A 27,074-nucleotide genomic window follows, 5' to 3' on the forward strand; every position below is an offset into this window, starting at 1 on the left:
TAATTATTTTAGTGTTTTCCTAAGCCTTTTTAGAGCGTTTTTATACCTAAAAGGCACCCCAAAAATTGGTGCCAAAAATACTTGCTTGCCCCGCCCCCAACTTACCCTCCCACAGGGCTCATAATTTATTGCACAGCCCCTTAGGGGCTTAGGGGGTAAGGTGTATCGGTGGTGGGAGGGGGTCATATTTTTTTTGTTGCCGAAATAGGGGGTGCAATTTTATTGACGCCGACTTCGTGTAAATTCCACCCACAAGTGTGAATTCCACCCTACACCCTGCCTGAAGGCAGACCCTGGCCTGAAGGTGTAGATTTTTGTCCTAGCGCCCTCGCCTTTTTTTCTGTCATTCTGTCTTTCAAAGAATGTGTGGTAAAAGTAAATAAAAGATTAAATCTCAATTTTAGAATGCACATGTCTCGGCTGCTATCCTCTACTCTTGTATCAAGTTGCAGTTTCTTCATAAAAGGGTTGATGATAATAATATGACGTCATGACTACATTCCATATTTGGAAACCGGAAGTGGTTCATCATATCTTCACACTTGTTGAGGAGGTCATTCCCAAAGCAGCGAAACGATTTTAGTGACAGAAATTCACTGTCGATCAGCCTTGTTTCTTTGGATTTCTTACTCTTGGATATACTTGATCACAACTTAAGATTTTGGACTGTAATATGTGAGTATTTTACGGGTAGACACTTATATAAAGAGGTTAAATTCCGTCGTCAAAATAGCTTCAGTACGGCTTGAATGATGCTGTCAATACAATGACAATGTTGACTTTCTGAAGCTAAAAATGGCATTCCACTGCACTGCATTGTATGTCAACTCAGTGTCATTCATTGTAAAGTCAAAATCTGTGTACATTTTATAATACGAGAAATGGGCATGTTGGTGGTGCTCGGGTACGCGTACGGGTGATATTATCGGGGATATTATTCACCCTTATTCATTCATGACATGCATATCATGATATTATGAATAAACGTCAACATGATACGATATTAGGCCTGGCAAAGTCGATTTTGAGTTTCCCGTCAGCCTACCAAGCACTTCATTTTCGGGCCCAAGACTTGAATTCATTATTGCGATTTTCAAAAATAAAAATAAAATCTTATCATTTTGCAAAAACCCAATATAATCCGTGCATTTTTAGTGGAAAAATCAAATTCAAAACATCGATTTCGCTACCGGCAGTAAACTCATTGTGGCCGGTTGATTGGCGTCTGATAGTGATAGCCTAGATCCTGTAGGCCCGGTTCGCAACGCTTTGTTAATATGTTGACGTCGCTGTCCTTTTCCACGTGCGTATCATATACTGGACTGACATATTAATGCTGTCATGCAGATCAATGATTCTACAGTGCTGTTCGCGAAATTGCACAATGAATAGTGATGTTTGTGCGAATTTTTAAAAAATATATTGATTCTGTTATTTTTGGATTTCTTTTCATAAATATCAATCATATATTTTAAGATAGTACTTGGTATCGCTTTACATTAATTTGACTGTACAAAAATGTCAAAATTTATATATTTCAACTCTGCTCTATTGTGACACTGTTGCACGAAATATGCGGTCGAACAAAAATATTTTTCAATGTTTGATTTTTTATTCTACAGTGCTGTTTGTGACTTTGCACAATATCGTTGTTTGTGGTAATTAAAGAAATATATTAATACTGTTAATTTTATATTTGTTGTCCCAATTGATCAATTATTTATTTTAAATAGTATTCGACATAGTTTTGAATTAAATTTAATATACAAAAAGAGCAACAAATTATATATTTCAACTCAGTTGTGTTTATGACATTGCTGCAAGAACTATGCGGTATTCAACATCAACAAAACACGTACGCATGGGTTTTTCCCTTTAATTTTGTTGGCGCAAGATTCGATAGTGGAGTTGTAAAAACTTACCAATTCATGAATTGCAATTGTGTCGTATTTTGATTTCAATTTGATGGGAGTTTGCTGACGTTTGTATTATAGATTTGTCATGTACATATCAATTGAGATATGCGACAGTGGTCGTACTGTCATGCAGTGGACGATATCGCATGTCAACGTAAACTGGATAATTTGTACTTAAATCACACAAAATTATAAATAAATAAGAAAATAATAGTAAAAAGAAAGGAATTGGTATCAATTTTGACCTTGCAGCCTCTTTGCAAGTTTGTATCTTTGGTTAAACATCCTTTGAGTGAGTGAGCGGTAAATAACAACGTGTTTTACACTCGCATTTTGTCATATAATGAAAGTCACAAAAATAATGAATAATGAATAATGAAAAAGTTACCTCACTTGTTTTCAAAAATTATGTGACGGGAAACTCAAAATCGATTGTTCGGGGCCTTATGGGATCCAATCATTTTTATTTATTTGCCAAAATGCAAATGCTGGACAAAAGCTGATGCATACTAATGCAAACTTGCCAAAATAAAACCCTGGAGGCACCATACGGGAGTACCTACATGTACAACTTGAGAACAAGTCCTCAAACGCTCAAATTTGTAGTTACTACAACTACATACTCATACATTGCTCACAGTGTTTTCATATATTTTGTGGTGAAAAATGATTACAAAGTTCTGGAAAATGCCGACTCGACCAGAACCAGAATTGCAATCATTTATGAAGCAACGATTTCTTTGTACCGACATGCAGCTACGTGTGAATGTACATTAAACACATAAACACATATAGTGTATACAGCACTTGTTGGAGTTTCAATTATTGAAACTGGCACATGCCATGCCATGTAGTGTCACTCAACAAACTACGCCGGATCGTGATGGCTGCCGTATTTGCACAAATTGTGATTCTGTTATTGGTTCTCCTGTATTTAGTTAGAAAGGCAAAATGTAAAAAATATTTATTTTGTGTTTTGTAAAGTGAAGAGATGAGTGTGTCGGGCATTGTGAAAAATATAAACATTTTCCTCAGGATATTGATATTCCATGGTTCCCAAGGCAAAATGTGTAGATTTTTGACAGTCACAATGCCCTTCAAATAAGGCCAAGAAAAATAAATTGTTTGTTTGAGCTCTTTCATGAAAAAAATCAGGAGGGTCGGTAGGTCGAATTTTTTTTAAAGTTTTTTTTGTAAAACAAAACAGAAACAAAAAAGAAAAATGAGAACAGTCATGGAAACATAATCATGAGGTATCATTTGCCAAAGTCTAGGTTTCAAAACACTCAAAAATATCTTAGAAAAGTATAAATTATTTTTTAATGTTTTTGTTTTTGCAAAAAATTCCGAATATTTTGAGGTTATAAAAAAAAAAAAAAAAGGAAAAAAATATATAAATAAAAATGTGACCCAAGATTTTACTGATTTTTGGGTCGGTCGGGAAAGGGCAAACAAACAATTGTTTTCTTGGCCTAACCGATGTGCAGTTATTAACCTCTAAATCAGGGCTCCGAAATAGCGCCTACATGTGTGGCGCGCTGTGGCTTCCCGATTGGCGCGCGGCGCCGTTTAGATTTAAAAATAAATAAATAAACAATGCGATTCCCATGTTATCCTTGTAAAGACAGGGTAAAATAGTACAAAATGTTGCACCAAATGGCGCCATTTGCACCTCAAATTTAAAAAAAATCGATAGCTTCACAGGGGGGCAACCCTCTCTGACTCCCCCGGCGACTTCGCAGCCATTGAGTGGCGCTTTGCAGGGTTTTTTTAATTTCATGTGGCGCTTCAACAAATCTATTTGAGAAAGCCTGCTCTAAATAATAACCTGTGATCACTAATAATTTGTATGATTTTTGGTGGCCTACAAATTCAAATATTTTTACAGTATTTCCTAAGGCGGTGTCGACAGGTCCTCTGTCGGAATCCTGTCGACAAAGTGAATTATGTCAACATATCGACAGAACTCTGTCCATGGCGACATAGTGCAAAGGCAATGGCCCAGTAACACTTCGTCAGGCAAGCTCATTTTCACTCAAAATATTGGCAATTTCCAATGTATTTTCAACCAAATGCAACGCTAAATCTTATCTTTTACCTACTATTTCACCAATTTTTCATGTTATTTGCCTTCAGGGGCAGGGGTTGCGTTAACCCCCGATCAGGGGTGAATGACCCCTTAAATTTAAAATTTTTCACCCTCCATATATTGGGAATGTGCAAGCTCGGGGGTGAGCTCTGACCCTCTACTTTTGGACCTTACTCCTACCCCTGACTATACTGCAAAATATTTTTCACCCCAAGATTTAATTTTCACCCCATGTATTTGGATTTTCTGCAAGCTCGGGAGTGAAAAACACGGGAAAACAACCCCGACTTTCGGGCCTTAATGCTACCCCTGTTCAGGGGTCATACTTTTGGCAGTAGGCCATTTTGCCTTGTTTTCCGGTGTAAATTGTACACTTTATCGCTATATGCTCGCTATGAAGACTGCCATCTTGGAAATTGCTAAAATTGCCAACGGTGTTTCTAGATATTTTTAGGTTAAAATTTTTAAAATATTCCTAAAATCATGATGAAGAAAAAAAGTCACAGTAGTCACAATGGCCCGGGCGATGTCCCTGGGCAAAGTCTTGCTCAAAGTCCAAAATACTGCCAATATTTTTGCTTGGGATTTCGCGATCAATAAACTGGTATTTCCAAAATTTTTGTTCAGTACCGGTACCATTAAAGTGAGCCAAATGTTATTATGCCTGATATGTTGCATTCAATAACATTGTGTACCTTACGTTTAAGTTTTCAATTTTATTGTCAAAATGTTATGACAAGGTTCTAGATTTGACCATGGTTTCATGGACAAAATGGCCAAAAATTTAAGTTGCTTCTTCAATGATAAAAAACCTTTTTTTCCAGAAATCCAAAAGATGCAACTGTTTTCTATGCCGTGTGTGCAAGATGACGGGTTTTTACTTAATATGCCACCCTGATGGGCATAACCAAAAAAATTATTTGATTTCTTTCAAATTCATAAGATTTCCTAATATGTCAGTGCTCAAAATGGAACAATCAATCTTGATAAAACTGCAAAACTTGAAAAACATTGTGAGACTTGCTACAGCCTACATTCTGTGTACTGTACATGAAAACAACTAGAATTGCCAGATCCCACTCACATGTTGCTTACGTCTATGTTCATTACAGAACAAATCATCTGCAGAAGATCTGACATTTTTAGACTTGATCATTCCCAAAGGCATAGTGTACATGTACAACAAATTCTACACAGTCTTGGTTTACTGTGCACAGCAATTGCGTACAGGTACCGTACAATACATAAAGTTGTTTATGAGAAGTCTCTGTGTGGCTGTAATGTAGTCTATTGTCTGAGGAAGGACCGTTCCTATAAATTGCTTCCTTCCTGATATCTTTTGAAATTGGGAGTTCAAAAATGGAGAGTTGAACAAAATTCAGTAGGGCTGCTAAGATTATGCAAAATTTTACGCTATTTGCAGCGTTTAGGCTCCAAATGTGTTTTTTGATATTTAGGGAAAATTCTATCATTTTTGTTCTTTTGTTCTTTTTTTTTTTAATTTAAATTTTAGTGGTTTTTTTTGGATTTGCAGAGTCTCTTGACCTAGAACCAAGTGCTGCTGCAATCATTTGTGGATTTTTTAAAAAGCTAGGAAAAAATAACCAATTTTTGTATCTAAAAGGGGCAAATCATGTATAACTTTAATGTCCCTAATGATGATTGATCACTTCAAAGTTCAATAAAAATGTGTACAAAACCAGTGCATTTTTAGATAGATTATGATGTGAACACAAGTTTTGTATGATATTTTTACAAATTTTTTAATTTGTTGGGGAAAATCAAGACTCAGGATTCAGGAATAGTTTGTGTACAATGTCAAAATTAGGAGTGCAATCAACTGCATTGATTGCTTAAAAATCAAGGCAGATATTTCGTGACATACAATCATTACAAGCATTCTAATAATGGCTCTAAATTCTGTCAACAATTATTTGCATGAAGGGACATGGACATGGTCAAGATGTTGTAATCACTAAATCAGTAAATATTTCGGTTTATCTACATTGTGGATAAAAAAGTCACAGATTCTATGCAGGATAAAATCATCAACCCACTCTTCAAAGTTTCAACCCATTGATGTGAATTGACAATGATATACCAAGTCAAGTTCAGCATAAAAATTCCAAGCATTTTGCTCCATTGACCCACAAGTCCCACTACTGTATGTTTACTAGAAATTCCAAATTGATCAGTTCATTCCAAACATGTGTTCATTCACTCCTGATACAAACCAGCACATTGAGCATGTTGAGTTGGACAACAAAGTCCTGATTCCACAAAGCCCCCTGGACTGGTATTCACAAGGAAGTATTAGTGAAGATCTCATTTTTCATTCATTTTCCTTGGAGGGGAATTTGAAAGCCCTGAATAGAAATTTGTTGCTGAATACTGTGAGGTCTGTGAGTGCGAGGTCTCAATAAACTAGGATTCCCATTGGCAGCTAGCAGTTTTCTTTTAATAGTTTATGTTCAATGTTGAATGTTGATAACTTGTTCACAATCATGTTCATAACATGGTCGGAGTTCAGGCTTAGTTATAGCGTTAACTAGGACAGTTGCTGTTGATAGTGCTCACATGGACAAGCTTATCTTTGAGGAAAAGTGTGACATCAAATGTGTAGTAACATAGCGATCATTGCGATGGGGCGCTAAAACCGACTGCCATGTTTTAATATACATTGAACTGCATTGATGGCAATTTATTTTCCCACGGTCATTCTACACTTCCGGTTTTTATCAATGAATGAGCTGCTGACTTGTTGATCTCGCTATATTGTAAGAAAATTTCGGCCAAAAATATTTTTGGACAACCAAAAATATTTTTGAGGATGCCCGATGGACAACCTCAAATAATTTCTAAATTCAAACGCTGCTCATCAAGTTACTAGAAATAAGACATTCCCATTTTGCATAAAATCAGTGAGGCAGGGGGAGGGTGTGACTGGTCTACAAAATACAAATTTTGTGAATTTCAAGCAAACCTCCATAAAAATTGGTGTACCGTATTTAACATCAAGTTGTATGCATGTTTATGTTGTGCAGACATGGTTTCCAAAGTCCCCTGTACACAATGCTATAATGACACTGCCTCAAGTGTATAATTTAACTCCAATTAGCCGAGACCAATTTGTTGTGTTTATTGATGAATCAATTATTGATGAATCAATTAACCCATATATTGGCTTTCACAATGAATGTTTTATGGATGGACTTGCAGTATCTAATTGCAAATCAATAGCTATTTTATGTGCATAATTATTATAGTAACTGTCATAGGATGAAAGTCTCATTTTATAGCACTGATCAGAGATCCTGGAATGAATATGATGTAGAGTTCATAGGCATACAGTATCATACTAGGTACAAATTTGTTCAGCCCGGAAACAGGAAATGGTAATGGGATTGGATTTACGTATTTTGATGACAAGCAATGATCCTAATTTGCTGCCACAGTGAATACTCCATTCCTTGGTTAATACTGCTGGACACTTTGTACAGGTTAGCAGCCCATCTTTTACTTTAGATCATTTTGATCTTGGTTCGGAATGTAGTTAGCATGATTGAACCTATTGACCATATCTTTAAGTGTGATTTTTAAAAAGCCAATAATAGTGCATACTTGTGCAAAGAACAGGAAATCTCAGATGCTGGGTCACTGCATTTTAAAACAAATGCTGTTTATTTCCTGATTCCTGAGTGATTGAGTTGGTTTGTGAATGCATCAACATGCGGATTTAATTACAGGGTGGGTTGTTTGTCGAAGTGACGCTGCTACGGTACTTGGATCTGTGATGCCACATTTACTGTATGTTAAAAAACATCTTTCCAATCAAATTTTAATCTTATGTTGAATAAATGTTTGGAATAAAATGTACAATAGATTAAGAGGCCTGTTACCTGTAATCATGATCAATCTGGGGTTTAGCACCTGCCGGAGTGCAGGGGTAGCGCTAGGTTTTCAAACAAGGGTAGCCATGGTCACATTTTAACATGTGAGGGCGGGCTTCATTAAGCTTCATGTGCACCAAGATCCTGCCTTAACTGTGTAATCCAATAGGAAAATGAAGAAAATTTGGATTTTGACCCTCAAAACTCCAACCTAGCATGATTTTTAGAAAAAATGCATCTGTGGAATACTACTTACTATCAAGTAGTGAAAGCCAAATTTCATGAAACATTAGCACATTTTTGTAAAATGGCCCTGCGTGCTCAAAAATTTGGCCCTAAAATACATACACACATGTTAAGACATAGGAAGCCATTGATAATGCTGGGACACACAATTTGGGACATTCAGGCGAGCTACTTTTCCTCATAACATTGCCAATTGTAGGCCTACATACATGATTGACCCCTCATTTTTTAAGTTAAACGATTCTCTTTTTAATGAAAGCAATTTTAGATGAATTTATTAAATTTCAAAATTTTATGAACATGCCTAACAAGGGGTCAAAAATTTCAAATTTTGTAAAATTATGGATCCAATACAATAGAAATAAAGGGTTCAAATGACCCTTTAGCAACCTCTACATTGTAATTTTCTGCGCCAAAAGCTAAAAGAATGCGCCCATGACCCCATGGCGCAAGTTAGCGCTACCCCTGCCGGAATGCCTGTTGTTGGTGATTTTGCTGTTTGGTTGGTTAATTGTGTATAGATTAGGGTGTGATTTTGGTAATTTTGTGCCCGGGTACCAAGCGCATTTTTTATATTTTTTAAAGTTATTTTTTCCGGTTTTGTAGTGTCCTGGACCTAGACCTAAATGTTAGATCATTCATGGTTGACCTAAAAAAAATTGCATGATTGTTTGTGTTTTTTATGAAAAGTGATACCATGAATGATCCTACATGTAGCATTTAGGTCTAGGGCCAGGGACACTACAAAATCGAAAAAATAAATAACTTAAAAACTTATTAAATTTCGGGCAGGGAATTTCCTGCCCGGGTAATAGGATTCTCGGGCGGGACTCGAATTCCGGGACTCACTCACGCCCTTGGTATAGATTAAAGATTCATGTTTTATTTGAAAGAAACCAAATTATTTAAAGTTAAGCTTTAAAAATTGTATAATGTGCAATGTCATGTCAGCTGTCACATTTTGAGGGAAATTTCATCTAGTGCCAATGGTAAATTGTTGCACAGATGAAATGTACAGTACATGTCATGCAAAGTCATTAGTGTGACCCATACGTATTGCAAACCTGAGAGAATCTTGCAAATTTCCTGAGTAAATTTGCGTTTTATACAATTCTTGTAATCTTCAGGTTTATAAAGAGGATGACTTGCATCCGTTGTATTACAATGATGCAGCTGTCTGCCGCTGATTCTGTCAATTCTATCGCTAGTAATGTTGAAATTAGAGCTATTGCAAACAGGATGCAAGCCAATCATCTTGTATCAGTGCAATCAAGCAAATTGAGATGGATGTATCATGTGAAAATTAGTTTTCAGCTTTGTATATTTTGTTTTCTTCTGTAGTACTAGTAGTAGCAAAGATGTTTTACTTCAGTAAAACCTAGATGAGCTTATCAGTATACCGCTGTGTGGCCGCAAACGTAACCGTCTCGGCTGAAATATGCATGTAAATGAATCAAAAAAGGTACGTCAAGACTTTTTCGCATCCCGTACGTCGAAGAACTCACTTTCCAATTATGCAATCTGTAGTTAGGATTTAACGAAAACGACTGGTAAGCAAGTCTACTAAATTACCTCCAAATCTGAAGGAAAAAAATGGCGGACCCGTCGCCGGACCCTTTCCAGAACTAATACAGCATATCTAGCCATTATCAACATGGGGTCATCGGTTTGAATATTTTCCCTATAGATATAAAAAACTAACACCTCCGCTATATGGTATTTCATGATAACATTAATGGAAAGAAAAGTGCAAATGCTTTTCGTGTTTCGAATCGGACGAGTAACAAGCTCTATGACGTCATGATGTAAACAACGTCCGGATCATTAATAATTAATTAGGTAAACCCAAATATGGAAACCTCCAAAACTATGCAAATTAGGTGTTCGACGAATCAGAATACGATCAGCCCACCTCCAAAATTATGCAAATGAGTTGAGGCGGTTACGTGAACATGAACACTAATGCGACTCTTGTGTATACCGACCACTCTGACTAGTAGTGACTTCAGCCATGCTTCAGCTATAAAGGCAAGCATGCAGGTTCTTTTTAAATGCCTCCACCAGAGGTATTATGTTTCCTTTTTGTCCGTCTGTCATTCCGTCCGTCCAAGGTTGCTAGTGCAATTTCTCGGAACTGGTTAAAAGCGTATGGTGGCAATTGGCGGTCTTCAAATTCCAGCAGGTTTTTGTCGTAAAATATGGTAATTAAGTATGTACCATAGTTAATTTGCATAATTTATGCATACATGTATCAAGCAGAGATCTGTATGGGTTACAGTGATGGGACTTGGTGGGGAGTAGTACAGCCAGAAGCTCTTGAACTAAATTAGATTTTCAGCACAAAATATGCGAAATCACAAGGTCATTGTGGGAAACTTGAGTTGTTTTCTTCTGTTTGAGTGACATAATAACTTAGTTTTGCTGGTATCTCAGAATGTTATTGTGTTTGATGACAACATTTAAATTTTTGCATTTGTGTCAATGGGAGGGGAGCGTTTATTAGAGGGGGAGCGTTTATACAACCAATACGGTAGCATAAAATTATATTTGATTTTAGTGGATAGTATGGTAGTAACAGGGAAATTAGAGTATTATGAGAGGCTTTTAAGGGGTAATTGGTGTGAGCGTTGTATCTATTGACTTTGTTATACACTGTACATGTCATATACGCCACACCGCGCTGGTGATGATCCACTCTTTCAGGAAGTATGGAAATAGCTTTATGGGGTACCCCTTGCACATGAGTGTGTGGAAGTATGCAGGCTTACTACTTTTTATTGCTCATACTAGAATCAGTAATTTTTATGCACTTATTGAATTAAATTGTCCTTTAAAATTAAAAAAAAAGAACATCAGAGCTTTTAAATGTAGCATGTGAAGTTGTTGAGAACACAGATTGTGAATGTCATCAAGGACATTATTTGTATAATTATGTTCAGGTATTGTAGTCAGGTAATACTTACTTTCCCACTTTCCCAGCTAATATATTTCTTCAGTGTCACCAAGGGTGAAAATAAGAGAGCTTGAACCAGGGGCCACATTGGCAAAAAAGTGGCCCCTGGTTCACCAAGATTTGGAAGAAGGGGCCAATAAAAATAAAGATATGCTGGATGAGTTAAATAAGCACTATTTGCTTGTAATTTGATACTTTTGGTTCACTATCCAGGGGGCCAGTTTTGTGAGAAAAGTGTCCCCTGGTCAACTAAAATTGAGATGGAACCAGGGGCCATTTCAGAGTTTCTGGGGGCCAAACGGCTCCCGTCTCCCACTTAATGTCACCCCTGAGTGTCACTATTCAGGGAAGTACCACTGCATGTTGTGAACCTGTTTTTGTTGTTTTGTAACGATATATTATTTATATTCTAGAACAAGCTAACTAACAAACAAACAAACAAAACTTAAGACCAATATTTTTACAATGTATCATATCATGTGGACATGCACAGAGTATTGATGTAATTTCTGACAGCCAAGTGAAGTCAGAAGGGCTGCACTATTTCTGCCTTGGCAAATACATGTACATACATAGGTTGAAGTAACAGGAAATAATTGATTAGGATGGACAAATTAATAATCAGGCTATGTAATAGGGCTGATATTTTATGAATCACATCACTTTTATAAATGGGAAGACACTTGACACATAGACCCTACTTAGTAGGATCTGTGTTTGACAGAACTTTGACACAGATTTATGCAGGCCTACATGTACGTAATAATGTTGTCAGGAATTCACAATTTTTCTGAGAAAAGTGAAACATGTGTTTATTATTGCCATAATAAAATGACAAGTTTTACATGTATTACAATTGTGTGTAAAAATTATTATCACTGTATAAATGGGAATTTTTTATAGATTTTAGTTTTTGTGTTCTTCAAGGTTTAAATTAAAGCAGGTAACCTCATTAAAAACCCAGCAAAATTATTTAAAACCCATAGGCTCTGATATGTTACTATTTCAAGCTATGTAGGCCCCTATACTAGTGAACAAAACTAAAAACCTATTTAGAACAGGAAAAATTGCGAAAATTAACCCTGTGAAAATAACCTGGAAAAATAATGTTGGATACGGTAGGCATATCCCAAAATATTAATAACAATTAATATTCGATCATTACATGTAGATCTCATTATGGGGTCCGATTCATTTGACAGCCTACCAACCTGTCTACTCACAGTGCAATAAAGCAAAGGTACCTTTTTAAAAGTAAAAGCCTACATCATGTACATGTTCCATATCAAAACATTGGTATCCATTCAAGGAAATAGGCCAGCTGTATTCTTTTGTATTTTCTGATGATTTTATACACCGTGTTTAAAATTTCCCAGGCTGGGCTATATATTTTCTATGTGTTGTATTATGGAAGTGTCTGGTCGGATCTATGGGCTATACTACATAACATAATTATTAAAACCAGAAATTAGTGAACAACATTTTTAGAAAATTGTAGAAATTGGACCATAGTTCCCAAATGCTTTGCTTTGACATAAGACTGACATAGGCCTATGCTTTCAAAATAATAGAAGAAATTAGAAGAAATGGGAAAAATGATAAATGTGTGTGAGAAGTCAGAAGACGAAAAAACCATCGTAAAAGACCCAACTGACAGGGGGCAAGTATGTAGTTCATCTGTGTATCATTAGTAACATTATGCACCATTGATGATCAGCAGCATTCAATCAAGTTCAGTGTCAACCTGTCTTGTCAAGTTTACATGCGCAGAACTGATGATAGACCAGTCAGCCCACTTAACCTCCATTGAAGCTTCAATCATAGATCATCAATTTATGATCTAGGCCTACAATGTATGCTTTTAGTCTCATGTTGCTGGTTTGATTCCATTCTTGAAATTTGGAGTGTATACTTCATAGACATTTCCTTAAGCTGTTCAGCCTATATTGATATCTACTATACTTATTTATATTTGACAGTACCTTACATTACTGATGACATGTTCAGTTGATATTAATTCATGATATTGGGGTATATTGATAGGCGTGTGCATACACTTCCCAATTGTTCTTTCATTATTCTATAATTATATTTATGTTCATGACATGTTGAGTATCTTGATCATGTTGAAGTATATTTCTTTGTATTAGCCAACATCCAGCCATTACCCTATTATTATCAGTATTTATTATTATCCCAGCCCACCCCTATTCCCTCACATTTTGGTATAAGTGAGCTTGACTCATCTGTTCCGACTGTTCTTAATTTACTTTTGTTTCTAGATAATCCAATTCCTATTCACTTTGGATTGTATATATATATTTTATATATATATATCTATTTTTTTTTTTTGCATTGTATATTTATTATTCGTTATGTCTACGTCTGATTTGTCCGATTTTATGTCACATATCAAATTCAATCCATCTACTTTTGATAGCACTTTAAACCCAAATTCACCAACATCCGATCAATCATGTAATATTGACAACACCATGATTACTGATTGCAATTACTTCGACATTGAGCTTTTCAACTCAACTGACTTCAAAAACACTGAAATTTCTCTTTTCCACCTCAATGCATTAAGCCTTAATAAACGTGCCAATGATGTACCAAACTTTCTTTCAGCTATTGATCATCAGTTTGATATATACGCTTTCACCGAAACATGGTTTAGGTCATCTGAGGACGCGGATCTCATCGATCTCAATGATTATTCAAACGAAAATTGCATCAGGCCAGGAGGAAGAACTGGCGGAGGGCGCCTCTTTTCATTCATCCTAAATTCCATTATCGTATTAGACATGATTTAAAAATTGATTGCCCTGATTGTGATTCATTATTTATTGAAATTACAAACAACTCCCATAACACCATCGTTGGAGTAGTTTACAAACCTGATACAGTTGTTATGAATGACTTTATTATGCAATTAGACAATACACTGAACATCGCACTAAAGAGAAAAAACCCTGTTACATCACTGGTGATTTCAACATTGATCTCCTAAAATATGATTCTAGGCCTGAAGTAAATACTTTTGTCCATCTTTTTTACTCGCACCAATTCATCCCATGTATAGATAGGCCTACACGTATTAAAACAAATAAAAATGGAGTCACCAGTGTTTCCCTCATTGATAACATTTTCACCAATAACATATCACAAGTAACTAAGTCTGGTATTTTTGTTACCGACCTCTCTGACCACTTTCCAATATTTTCCCTCGTTAATAGGAATTCACGCCATAACACATCCAAGAAAACATCATTTAAAAAGTCACGTCAAATGAAACCAGATAACATCAGAGGTTTTAAAAGTGCTCTTGCACTTGTGGATTGGTCATTCATTACAAACAACAATGACACAGAATGTGCTTATAATGATTTCAATAACAAATTAACCACCTTGTTTGATATTCATTGTCCAATCAAAATAACTAAATTATCCAAAGAAAAATCGCCTCGGAAACAATGGATTACAAGTGGCCTAATAAAATCGATTAAAACTAAAGACAGGCTCTATAAAAAATATATCTCTAAGCCCACTGTGGAGAATAAACTGAAATATAATAAATATAGAAACTACTTAAACTCACTGCTTCAGTACCTCAAAGAAACTGCACATCACATCCAAATTGAATTTCACAGTCATAACATGAAAAAATGTGGCAAACTCTAAATAAACTCTTAGGTAGGAATAAAAAACGAAATTTCCTGATTTCTTTACTGATACCGTTAACGGTCATAAAGTCACTAATAATAAAGACATTGCATTGAAATTTAATGATTTTTCACAAATATTGGACCATTATTGGCAGAAAAAATTCGGAACCCGATAATAATTCCCGTCAACCTTCAATGACTTTTCAAACAACAAAAGCCTCTTCCTTTCTCCAACATCAATTGAGGAAATTATCAAGCTCTCTTCCAAAATTAACAACACCTATAGCTCTGGTGCAGACGGAATAAGCTCCAATCTTCTAAAATCAATCATCTTCAAATAAGTATTCCTCTCACCCACATCTTCAATTCATCTTTATCATCCGGTATTGTACCCTCAAAACTAAAAATTGCTAAAGTCACACCCATTTTTAAAGCAGACGATTGTCACAATTTCTCTAATTATAGGCCTATATCAATTCTACCATCAATATCAAAACTTCTTGAAAAAGTTATTTATAATCGTATTTTAAATTTTATTTCACTTCATGATATTCTAAGTCCTCATCAGTTTGGTTTCCGCCACAAAGATCCACATATATGGCCATTAATGAGCTTTATTGCAAAATTGCAGAAAACCTTGATAAAAAGCATCATGTTGCAGGCATTTTTCTTGACCTCAGTAAGGCATTCGATACCTTAAACCACAACATCCTCTTGAACAAACTCGATCATTATGGTATCAGAGGTCTGGCCAATACATGGATTCAAATTATCTCAGTGATAGGAAACAATGTGTGGTATTTAATGAAGCAGTTTCTCCTCTCACGAATATCACCTCATGGAGTTCCACAGGGGTCAATTCTTGGTCCCTCCTCTTCTTATTATATATTAATGACCTTCCCTGTGTTCCAAAATCCCACATTTTATCCTTTTCGCAGATGATACCAACATACTTTTCTCGCATGAAGATCACCATCACCTCGAATCAATCATTAATGCTGAGCTTATTTTAATATCAAATTGGTTTAAATTAAATAAACTTTCACTAAACATCAAAAAACTAATTATATGCTTTTTAAAATAAATACAATAATAAATCTGAAATCAATATAAAAGTACTAATAGATAAAACAGAATTAAATCTGGTTCATACTACCAAATTTCTAGGCCTACTTATTGATGATAACCTCAGCTGGAAATCACACACTACACACATCACTAAAATTGTGTCAAAATATAATGGTATTATACGTAAAGTCCGCCCTTTTCTACCGGAGGCCTCTTTGCAAACCTTATATAATACACTTGTGCTTCCCTATTTAACTTACTGTGCAATTGTCTGGGCAGATAAAAACAACGCCAATCTGGATTCTCTTTTTCTCCTACAAAAAAGCGAGTTGTTAGGACGTGCACAAATTCTTTGTGGCTCGCCCACACTGACCCACTTTTCCACCAATTAAATGCCCTTAAGATCCATGACATTTTCAAATTTCAAACAGCATTTTTATGCATAAATTTCATTACAAAATGCTACCAAATGACCTCTACGACAACTTCTTTACTACTAATGACGACATCCATACACACGATACCAGACATTCTAAAGACTTTCACATCCAATTATTTAATACGGTTTTTGCTAGCAACACCATCAAAACACATGGTGCTCTCCTCTGGAATGATCTTGACCAATCCCTTAAACTCATCCCGTCTCCTACAGTATTTAAAAAAACATTCAAACAAAACCTCATCAATGGATATTTACATGATGATGTTTAAAGTGCTTTCTCCTGCATGATGGATTTACATGCGCTGCTTTAGTTCGCATTTTATGCTTCATTGATTTTTCGGACTTTATGTTGTCTGTCTATGGCATTCATAGACTATGTAACCTTAAAATTATCAAATATTGTATTTAAGCTATAGACTTGTCTGTAACTTTCAAATGGGTGCCACAACTTTACACGCTTTGCGTTTCTGTGGCATCCACATCTCTCATACCACATTGTTAAAATATTATTTTGTAATATTAATATTGGTATCTCAATTATAAATTATTTGGCATTGCATTGTTACTAATTTATTACAAATGTTTTTTTGTATATCATGTTATTTATATGTATGTGTGTTGAGATGAAAATAAAACTGAACTGAACTGAACTGAACTGAACTGAAATGCCAACTAGTACGGTTTCGCCGTATTTAGTACGGAAAAACATGAAAAATACGGTAGTACGGTCACCCCCCAAAAAATACGGAATTCCAGAATTTTGACCAAAATAATAAAATGTTGTGTCTTAAAAAGATAAACAGCTGCAAGATTAGACTACCGACTGAATTACTGGTATCATTTGACCACTTTCTTGGTCTGTTAAAGTGGTTGCCTACATCGTTTTTCTCTCGACTTTCGATGATGCATGCACATTAAAAAGTTATTATTTAATAGGCCTACAAGATGCTTTCCAAAATAATTTTCTTCTGACTTGCAGATTTTTCATACACATTAATATTTTTTATTAACTACCTAATGCTATGTCTTCTGAAGGTATTTAGTTTTACTATTTAGCTCTATTGGTGCAAAAGAATAAGCATACAAGAAGGTTTCCTTTTGTTTTAAGTGTACAGATACTTTTTGTGTGCAGTGCCTGTGTAGATCTATGGAAACACAACACTGGTATGTACCAGTGGGGGTTTGGATAATGTGCGAGTTGCGAGTTGCGAGTGTGAGTTGTGAGTTGCGAGTTGCGAGTGCGAGTTGCGAGATGCGAGTTGCGAGTTAAAGTTGCGAGTTGCAAGATGCGAGTTGAAATCTGCGAGTTGCGAGTTGAAATTTGCGAGTTGTCAAAGGAAGTTGCGAGTTGGATTGCGAGTTGCGAGTTGACATTTGCGAGTTGAAATTTGCGAGTTGCGAGTTGAAATTTGCGAGTTGTGAGTTGAAATTTTGTGAGTTGCTAAGAGGAGTTGTGAGTTGAATTATGAGTTGTTCACAAATTCAACACATGTCAACATAATATTCTTCACATTCTGAATGTTCTGAACATTCAAAGCCATAATGTGTGATTTGCTTACAACTCAGTTTTTATAAAAAATCTCCATGGCATGGTTAACACTTGGACTACATTGAAATTTAAGTATACATTAATATGCAAAGGGTAAAGCAGGGCAAGCATTCAATCTGGGTGTCACAATTGATGCTCACCAGTAATTGTTTATGAATTGCACACATCCCACAATACATTGTACTGTACTTCTGAAATGAAATCACCTAAATTTGACTATTTATATGGGCATAAGACTACATATGAGAGTATTGACAGTTGCTTTGAAAATATTTCTCCTTAATCCTTATGATATAAAAGACCTGTATCTTTAAAGTATAAATTGCAGCTGACTTTGGATGTTAAAAGTACACATGTATTGTGTAGCACTACTTTCAGGCTCTGTGAATATACTATCAAGCGGGATGCATTCATCCCGGTTGCTCATGCGACACACACTTGTTACTGTGTGTGAGGGCCACAGATCTGTGGCTAACATTGTGGAGCTTGAAACTAGTCAATTCCACTGCATAATGGGATGAACAATGTATTTACTGTGACCAGGTTTATGCCATGTGTGGTGGCATGACAGAGCTCTAAGAGCTGCTCAAAGAACACCATAATAGGCCTATAACATAGGAAAGAGCTCTAGTGGGGTTATGCATCATTGATTCTCCCACTTCTGCACAAACAGGTTATAAATTAGCTAGACTTGTACCCGAGTCTACCTCATCTGAGTCAAGCCGACTTGAGTATACACGTCTAAGTCAAGCCGAGTCCATTCGAATCTGAGTCCGAACCACTGACCGAGTCCTTTTGTGTCTGAGTCCGGACTCAAGAACAGGGTGCCGATCGAGTCTGAGCTAAATCCGAGTCCAGCAAAACTAAATGAAATGAGTCCGGCTCAAGTCCTGACTTACTTTGAGTTCATGTTCAAAATTAAAGTTATGAACATTATATCAAGGATTCCAAATAGAGATGAATATGAACCAATCCCATTTATGTATTGTACACAGCTACAATGTGTGCAAGTGTTATTCCCAGTGTTATTATCTCTTAGATTTCAGCTGTTTGACTAGAATAATAAGGGTTGTGCAAAAATAAATTTAAAAAGGAAAGTGGAAAAATTGAGTGAAGCACTGGTTTGGAATGAGGAATAGGTTACATCATGGATTCGGATAGGGGCTCTAAATTTTAGCCTGGCCAAGGGCCCGGAAAAAGGGTAAATCTGGGCCTGACTGCAAAGGTGTACAATTGGTTACATCCTACATTTTACATGTACATGTAACAGTATGAAACCTGTGTGCTATTTGTGCTACCTGCTACATGTCCCATTCACCCTAACTGATACACATTGTCATGTATTTTCCGTGTTCACATTTCATCTAGATTTTCAGGTGGCTGGGTCGAGTTCAGAGATGTTGATTGAATGTGGAATTCAACAGGACCTTATTCATAAAAATAATTTGAAGTGTTAATGCAACACATCTCCAATATTTTGCAAAATTGTCGGAAATTATGCTAATTTGTGACCGATCGCTATGAATCATGTTAAATTTTGATAAATCACAGCAACTTGAGGTAAATTTTACAAAATTATTTCAAATTTTGATCAATCGGTAAAATTGCCAAAATTCTGCTAATTAGAAAGCTTAAAATCTACAAATTGCTGGAACTTATGCTAAATTGTGACCGATCACTATGCATCGTTCAAAATTTTCATAAACCACAGCAAATTCAGGTAAATTTTACAAAATAGTTTCAAATTTTGATCAAACAGCTAACATCACCCAAAATCGCTTAAAATCTACAAAATGGAGATTAATGAGCAGAGATTATGCAAATATATTGTGCGATTTACCATGTTTTCCCATGTGACATGGGGTCTCTTACATTGCGATAAGCCAGATGATTTTGTATGTAAAACTCACACATATGTATGTTAAAATGATCTGGTTTTAATGGGTAATGAAGGTCTAATTCTAATAGGGGATAAAATAGGGGGGGGTAAAACAATGTCTGTATATTTTGAAAAATTTGAAAAAAATTAGCAACTCGCAACTCAGAAGAACTCACAAATGTTAACTCACAACTCGCAAATTTCAACTCGCAACTCGCAAATTTCAACTCGCAAATGCCAACTCGCAACTCGCAAATCAACTCGCAACTACCCTTGGCAACTCGCAAATACCAACTCGCAACTCGCAAATCAACTCGCAACTGCCATTGGCAACTCGCAAATTTCAACTCGCAACTCGCAGATTTCCAACTCGCATCTCGCAACTCGCAACTCGAACTCGCAACTCGCAACTCGCAAAATACCTTTACCCTACCAGTGGTGCGGTCTATTCAATGATGGAAACATGTTTGTACAAGCAGTAAGCGCTGTTAACTTATAAGACCCGGTAATCGTATTGTTATTATCGCATCACTAGTCATTCAAAAGAAATTGACAAGATGACATGACACTGATGACAGCGTGCATTTTAAAATGTATTGCACAAATTTTGTAAGTTACAGCATTTATTAGGATGCAAACATTCAAGGAGAAAAAAATTAATTCAGTTTTATTCTCTCCCACCCTTAATCATACTCTTTGTTGTCATCTTCATCATCACCATTGTTATCATCAGCCCGTCAAATAACTGAATCAATGTCTCTTTTTTTCCCATCAAATTTTCTGGAATAAAATACATTTATGTCAACATAAAAAACACTAATTTTTATGAAAAAAATTTGGACAAAAAGCTTTACAAATTACATTTTTTGCCAATAAAAAGCAAATCAGTGAAATCACTGTAGTATAAAGTTTTAAATTGATTTTAAGTGAGGTTTCAGTGAAGACATGCTTGTTATATTATTAGGAAAAAACACACTATTGAACAAACAATGTGTTCATATGGCTTTTCTGGCATTGATCATGCGATCAATGCCTGCGGTAGTAGCAAAAGGTCTTTAGGTCTGCACGCCATATTTTTAAACACATCGCTTCAATACACACATGTCAAGAAGGCATTCAAAACAATTATTGTGGTTAAGCATAAATGTGACACGATCAAGGGAAATGAGTCGGATGTCGCTAATATTGATTTTGAGATATTGGCAAAGAAAGTGTTTAAATTCTTTTGTTTTATATTGTTTTTTTGCGATTGATAAATGTATGTAACTTCGCAAAGAAAAGTCGCATCAACATGGGGTTTTCAGTTTCTGAAAGCTCTTAATGTCCTCTTAAGAAACATATGTAAAACTCATTTTCGACCAGGGTCGACATGTGACTCATTCCCCTTGATCATGTCACAAATTGTCATCTGGGACCTGGATCTAGGATCTTCGTAATGTATGCCCGGTATTTAATTACAAAGTAGATATGTGCGGTGTATTTTGTATGTACATGTGTATGTAACATTCATATTGAGATGTGTGTGAAGATTGTGAACAAAGCAAAAATATTAAAGAGGCTGGGCAATAATTATATATCCCTAGGGGTGTTGAATTTTCAATAGTCATATTAAAAACCTTACATTTCTCATTATTTGGTGCAAGCACAACAAGTTGGAAATTTGCATATTTGGACCTTTTCTTCTAGATGCCTTTTTAGGGCATAATATCAACAAAAAAAGTGCCCCTTGAATGCTTATGCCAATTGCTTGGGCACCCTTTGGACCTAAAACATGCCAATTGAGGTGTGTTGATTTCTAAACACCTGCTTAGCATCAAATAATAAGTGGCAGTGTTTCAATATACCGTACTCTTGGAAATACTTGGATATATCTTTATTAGATGGGACAGTACATGTAGTGATAAAATTGGGATGCATTGGGGAAATTAAAGCATACACACATACATTTGATGCATGCTTTATTCTATATTCACTATAAGTTCTCACACTAACAAGCCTACAAGGTATAGCAGGTATTCAGTGATTGTGTGTTTGAATGCATTACATTTTGCATATTGACTACACCTCCTGGAGACACTCAATCATGTAATTCTTCAATACAGGATCCAGTTTCCTTGACATGTATGTCTTCAGGAAGGTGTTTCTCTTTTGTACTGACTGTGGGTTTGAATATATTTATGGACCTGTAATTCATTTGTGCCAATTCCCTTGCATATTATTTACATGATATTTGTGACTGTAAACTGTAGTCTTTTATACACCAGTAATAGTATATCATTGATAAATCGACAGCAAGTAGCCCTAAGTGAGGTTAGGAGAGGTTGTAATAACAAACTGATTGTCAGCTTTTGTAAAGATATAAATAGCAGGTTTGTAACCTCTCTCCCTCCTTTGCTATCCAGTACCGAAATGCAGGTTTGCAGTTTTGTACAGGTGGCAATATTATAGACAAGTGGGCAAATAGTATGAAAGCTGGAAATACGGACAGATTCTTTCTTTTCAACTTATAAAATGAAAATCGGGAATTGCAATTACAATTTTGTGTTGATACTAGTGCAAATAGTGCAAGTTTACTGTATTATTTTGTGATGATCAATGATCCTACATGTATATAAATCAGTCCTTACTTGGTTCTCACAATATTTTTGTGGGATCGTTTATTTGGTTTCCTCTACTTCGGAATACTTGTCTCATTAAGTCAAGTCTGAATAATGTTACAAAATGTTCATAAATTAGTAAAACTGAGAGCAAAACTAATAAGTTGTGCAACATGTGTATGTTATCACACGAGTTGGGCTGCGAGTGTGATAACACACTTATACATTGGTTACAAACATATATCAACTTGTACCCCCTCATTATCACTGTAATTGATGTTATGTCTTGAAAATCATAACATTAATTCACAGGTGGTCTGACAGTTCTGTGTGTTCCCTGTCGTGCACCCAACGATTATTGCTCTGGAGTGGATGTTTATGCTTTAACTGACATAACATCATTTCATGGGTGCTGTTCCCTCTTGTGTTCTCCCAACGATTATCGCTATAGTGTGTGTATGTTCCCTCTCGTCTGCTCCCTGCAACCATTATCATGTATCACTGGAGTGGATGTTATGCCATGAAAGACAACATCATCTCGTGGGTGAGATTGGAAATAAAAACAAGATTACGCTCCCATAATGGTGTTATTATTTGGACTAGTCTTGCTGAAGGATGATGTATTCATGGTATAAGCTAGACTTGAGCAGGGTTAGAGATTTAAGGAGAATGGGATGAGGTAATGGGCACTGGCAGCGATTGCCGGGAGCGATTGGTGGTGAAAACTAAAAGTAGTCCTAGTAGGCCTTCTCTGGGTAGCTATTGGTGGTGAATTACTACTGTCTGTCCAATTAACTTATTACTTATTTCAATATATATATATATATGTTTTCAAAAAAAGTAATGAAAGAAAAGTTGTTAGTGACTTTCAGACCTAAGGGTTTTTTCTTAATTGTTACACAACATTTTACAGTTAGCCCAAACACTTGCACTGGTAGTTCTCTAGCCCTGGCTGTGGTAGTTGTATGTTTTGGTTCTATTTCAAAACAAACTTATGTTGAAAGGCATAAATGATTGTATGCCTTTCTTGTATTACCAACAAACGTTGTTACATGCAGATACTTTGGCTAAAAGAAACCTTTCTTCATCCCCGAAATTCCTATCATTGCATCCTTATACATGTCATCTTTGTTGTAATCTGCACAGGCGGCATTAAAACATAGGATCTCCACCTGAAATCGCACCCTTATGTTTTGTAAATAACCCAAATGTCACTTTCTATAATTTCTACATCTAGGCCTAATTGTTTTGGTTTGTGTCTCCTCACTTCAAAATTTTGATGAAGATGCTTTGTCTTAAAGAAACCTTCCTTCATAACCCAAATCCCTAGCATGATATCTTCATACATTGTACATGTCATCTTACAATCTGCACAGGAGGCATTAAAACAAAGAATTTCCATCTGAAATCTCACCCTGATGTTTTGTAACCCCACATTTCACTTGGTATCATTGAACTTTTCGCATCTAATTGTTTTGGTTTGTACATGTATCTCCTCACTTTTTTTATTTACAAAACAGTTCAATGTTTTCTTCTAATTGTGTTCCATGTTTGGACTACAGGTCCTATAAAGGTATTACAATGTATGCTTTATTTCTACCTTCCATATATACAAAACAGTGTGATGTTTCACAACAAAACCAGCTTTGGTGGAAACATACATGATATCAGATATATTCCCTCAACTTTCAGCACACTCTTTGAGTGAATTTCCTCCGTTCATATCACAAAACACCGCATACCAATGTATAAGTTTGTATATTTGCCTTAATTACTGGAAAGTAATTGTTTCTTGTCTATTTTTTTTTCATACTACAGAATTGATAAGCAAGCAATATATCAGACCTCACCATGACAAGGTGGCTAGGAACGGCAGTGTGCATACTCTTTACAATATACACAACAACTTATTCACAATCAGGTAAGTTTGAAATCATATATGGAGTGAATCCATAAATCTAAATCTTGACACCAGTTAATATGTGGCATATAGTGTAAAATTGATCCAATTCGCCGGCGAAGTGACGTAATAATCGGATTAACTACCATAGCAATAGGTGAAAACAATTTCTGATTATACTGCGCTGCACTAGTACGTTCACACGGTACCTCTGCATCGCACCTGTAAGATTAGTATGACTCGCCGGTTGTAGACACAGGCGATGAGTGCAACCTACTTGTAGTGCATCGTGATATATTCACAATTGTTTTCACTTATTGCCATGGTGGTTAATCCAATTTATTACGTCACTTCGCCGGCGAATATGTTCAGTCCAATCTTTCATATTTAAAGAATAAAAGATAGGGTTTTGTCTTTTGCTTATCCAAGTATAATTTTCAGAAGTAGAACTGTCTTTTTGGAGAAAAATAAAGTTGCTTAGTGTGAGGACATCCCTGTTGTTTTTTACAAAACTGTCACAAATATCTAAACCAGAATACCTCCGAACCACCTATCATGTGTCAAACCCTAAATTTGAAATCAAAAGGCTTGGGACGTGGCAGCCTTAACTGTTTAATGGTAAACCCTGTGATATATAAGTGACAATAGATATGCAGACTGGAACAAGGATCACTAGGATTTTACAAGAAGAAACAGAAATAATTTTCAAATAGTAAATCTTTTTCTGCAATACAATACAGCGTACCCGCACTACTATCAACTGCATAACTGGAACCAGGAGCAATTTATTTTAGAAAATTGCTCCTGGTTCATGTGAATTTTACAAGGACCAGGAGCAATTGGTGGCTTTATGAGAGCAAATTTTCCAGGGAAGCCATATGCTATGGCATCTTCTATTCTACGCACCACAAATTTGTTCGAAACTTGTCCATACCTGTAGCAATGATTCTTGTGGCAATCTTTCAGTGTTTGCTACAATTCTTAATTACATTGCCTGCCCATATGCATTGATCAGTCGTACATCTGAAGACACAGTTGGGCACATGTGTCAAAAACTGAGCATGTCAGTTCAGTATCCGTCCACAACTCAAATCTTGGTCCAATTCCAAATTCCAAATCAGTGCATCCAGTCATGCTAAGTATGTTTTACAATTCTTTCCAAGTATGTCATTTAAAATGTTATGCAATCCAGCAAAATATTGGTTGTCATGATTCAAATCTAGCTTTTCTTTGTAATTTAACAATTGTGTCAATTTTCTGGAATCAACATCAAAATTTAATTAGTTGCTAGAACAAGAAAGGTGGTTGATTTTTTTCTTTTGATTGTATTATTGTCCCATGCCCACCCGATATCTTGTTCATAATCATACACATTTTCAATTTCTTAAAGTATCATTACGAATCCTAGAAGCATGCACACAGCTTTAAAATATTTGCCTTTGAAACCAAGTCACGTCTTTTAAGACCTGAACAAAATGGGTTAATTTGCAGAATGTAGTCGATAATTAGGCTATAAATGGTATTAAGTGAGGTAAGATGGGACATACTTAGTTTTGTAATGTTTATGCACAGTGCACAGAAATTGGGACTACAGACATTGTGCTCTATCATGCACAGGCTAAAACCATCTCTTTTGGGTAAGCACAAAGCATGAAATGTCAAATGACTGCTCAAAACAAGACTACTAGACTGCAGTGTTCTGCCATGCATACGATATATAAAAATGATCATTAATTATGTCGAGAAATTTATTTCAAGATACAACCAAAACAGTTATAATCCCGGTTTTAGAAAAGCGGCAATTTTACAATGGAGCATTTGTGAGAAAATTACGTTTCAAAAAGGGGGTATATAATTGACAGTTTATTAAAAATTGAGGTCATTATTAGTAAGGATAAAATAAAAAAGGGGTTATTCCCCCCTGGAGTATAATGCAATTTCTTTTGTTTTATGTTGTGTAGTCTCTCTCTCTGGGTCAGATGGCGCAGGATTGCGCTGCTGTGGTCTTCACAAGAGTACGCCATCTACTTCTATCAAAAGCCAAACGTGTTGCACCATACATTCCGTGTGATGAAACGTTCTTCACATCATTTGTCCAAGATGTTGATGGACGTCCCCTTCCATACTATAAATATTCATATCACAGTCTAAATTATAAACTGGTTTTGATGAAGGTTTCATCATGAAGGGTTTATAATAATGTGTGTATTTTAACACGGTAGAAAAGCCAAACAATACTGATCCAGATTTGTCTTGCATGATGGCATCTGAGCATCACACAGTTGATGTAACAAACAAAATACAATGTTAACACAACAACCCAGATCTTGCTGGCGTCTCCTAGAATTTGTAATATATTCTGTTTGCGAAATGTGGGAGCTTATAGGGACAATGTTTGTGATTTGAAACATATATATACATACGTTGGGGTGCTTATAATTAGGGACCATTCACAAACACTTGTTAGGGGGGCCTGATGCAAAAAGTGGGGGGGGCTGTAAAATGTTGACCTTCCTAAGGGGGGTCCCTGAAAAAATGACCACAATTTGAGTTTATATGCTTTTCTATGGGGTTGACCCATAATTTTCATGTCAAAAAAGGGGGGCCTGAAATTTTCGAGGTCTGTAAAGGGGGGCCCGAAATTTTTTTGTGATGAAATTTTTTTGCATTGGGCCCCCTATCAAGTGTTTGTGAACAGTCCCTTATTATACTTACAAATTTTTTTTTGTAAAGTCAAAATGGGGGAATTTGTCAATTTACACACAGAAATATCTCTCTGAAGTCAAAATCAGTAAATTATTTTCACATTTGAACAATTTTATTTGTTTAGGCACATCGAAAGGGGAACATGTTTGTAAAGGGTGCTTACTATTGAAG

General features: G+C 35.9%; 1 protein-coding gene across 1 annotated transcript in view; it reads left to right on the top strand.

Annotated features, from left to right (window-relative positions):
* The first annotated feature begins 528 nt into the window (after window positions 1-528).
* The window catches only part of LOC140151037 (integrin beta-1-like), a 64,640-nt gene continuing 38,094 nt past the window's right edge, over window positions 529-27,074 (top strand). The window contains exons 1-2 of the mRNA XM_072173229.1: window positions 529-675; window positions 24,116-24,218. Of these exons, the coding sequence (XP_072029330.1) occupies window positions 24,149-24,218 (70 nt within the window). The 5' untranslated portion in view covers window positions 529-675; window positions 24,116-24,148. The remainder of the gene's footprint in view (window positions 676-24,115; window positions 24,219-27,074) is intronic.

Source organism: Amphiura filiformis, chromosome 4 (assembly GCF_039555335.1).
Source record: "Amphiura filiformis chromosome 4, Afil_fr2py, whole genome shotgun sequence".
Classification (NCBI taxonomy): Eukaryota; Metazoa; Echinodermata; class Ophiuroidea; order Amphilepidida; family Amphiuridae; genus Amphiura; species Amphiura filiformis.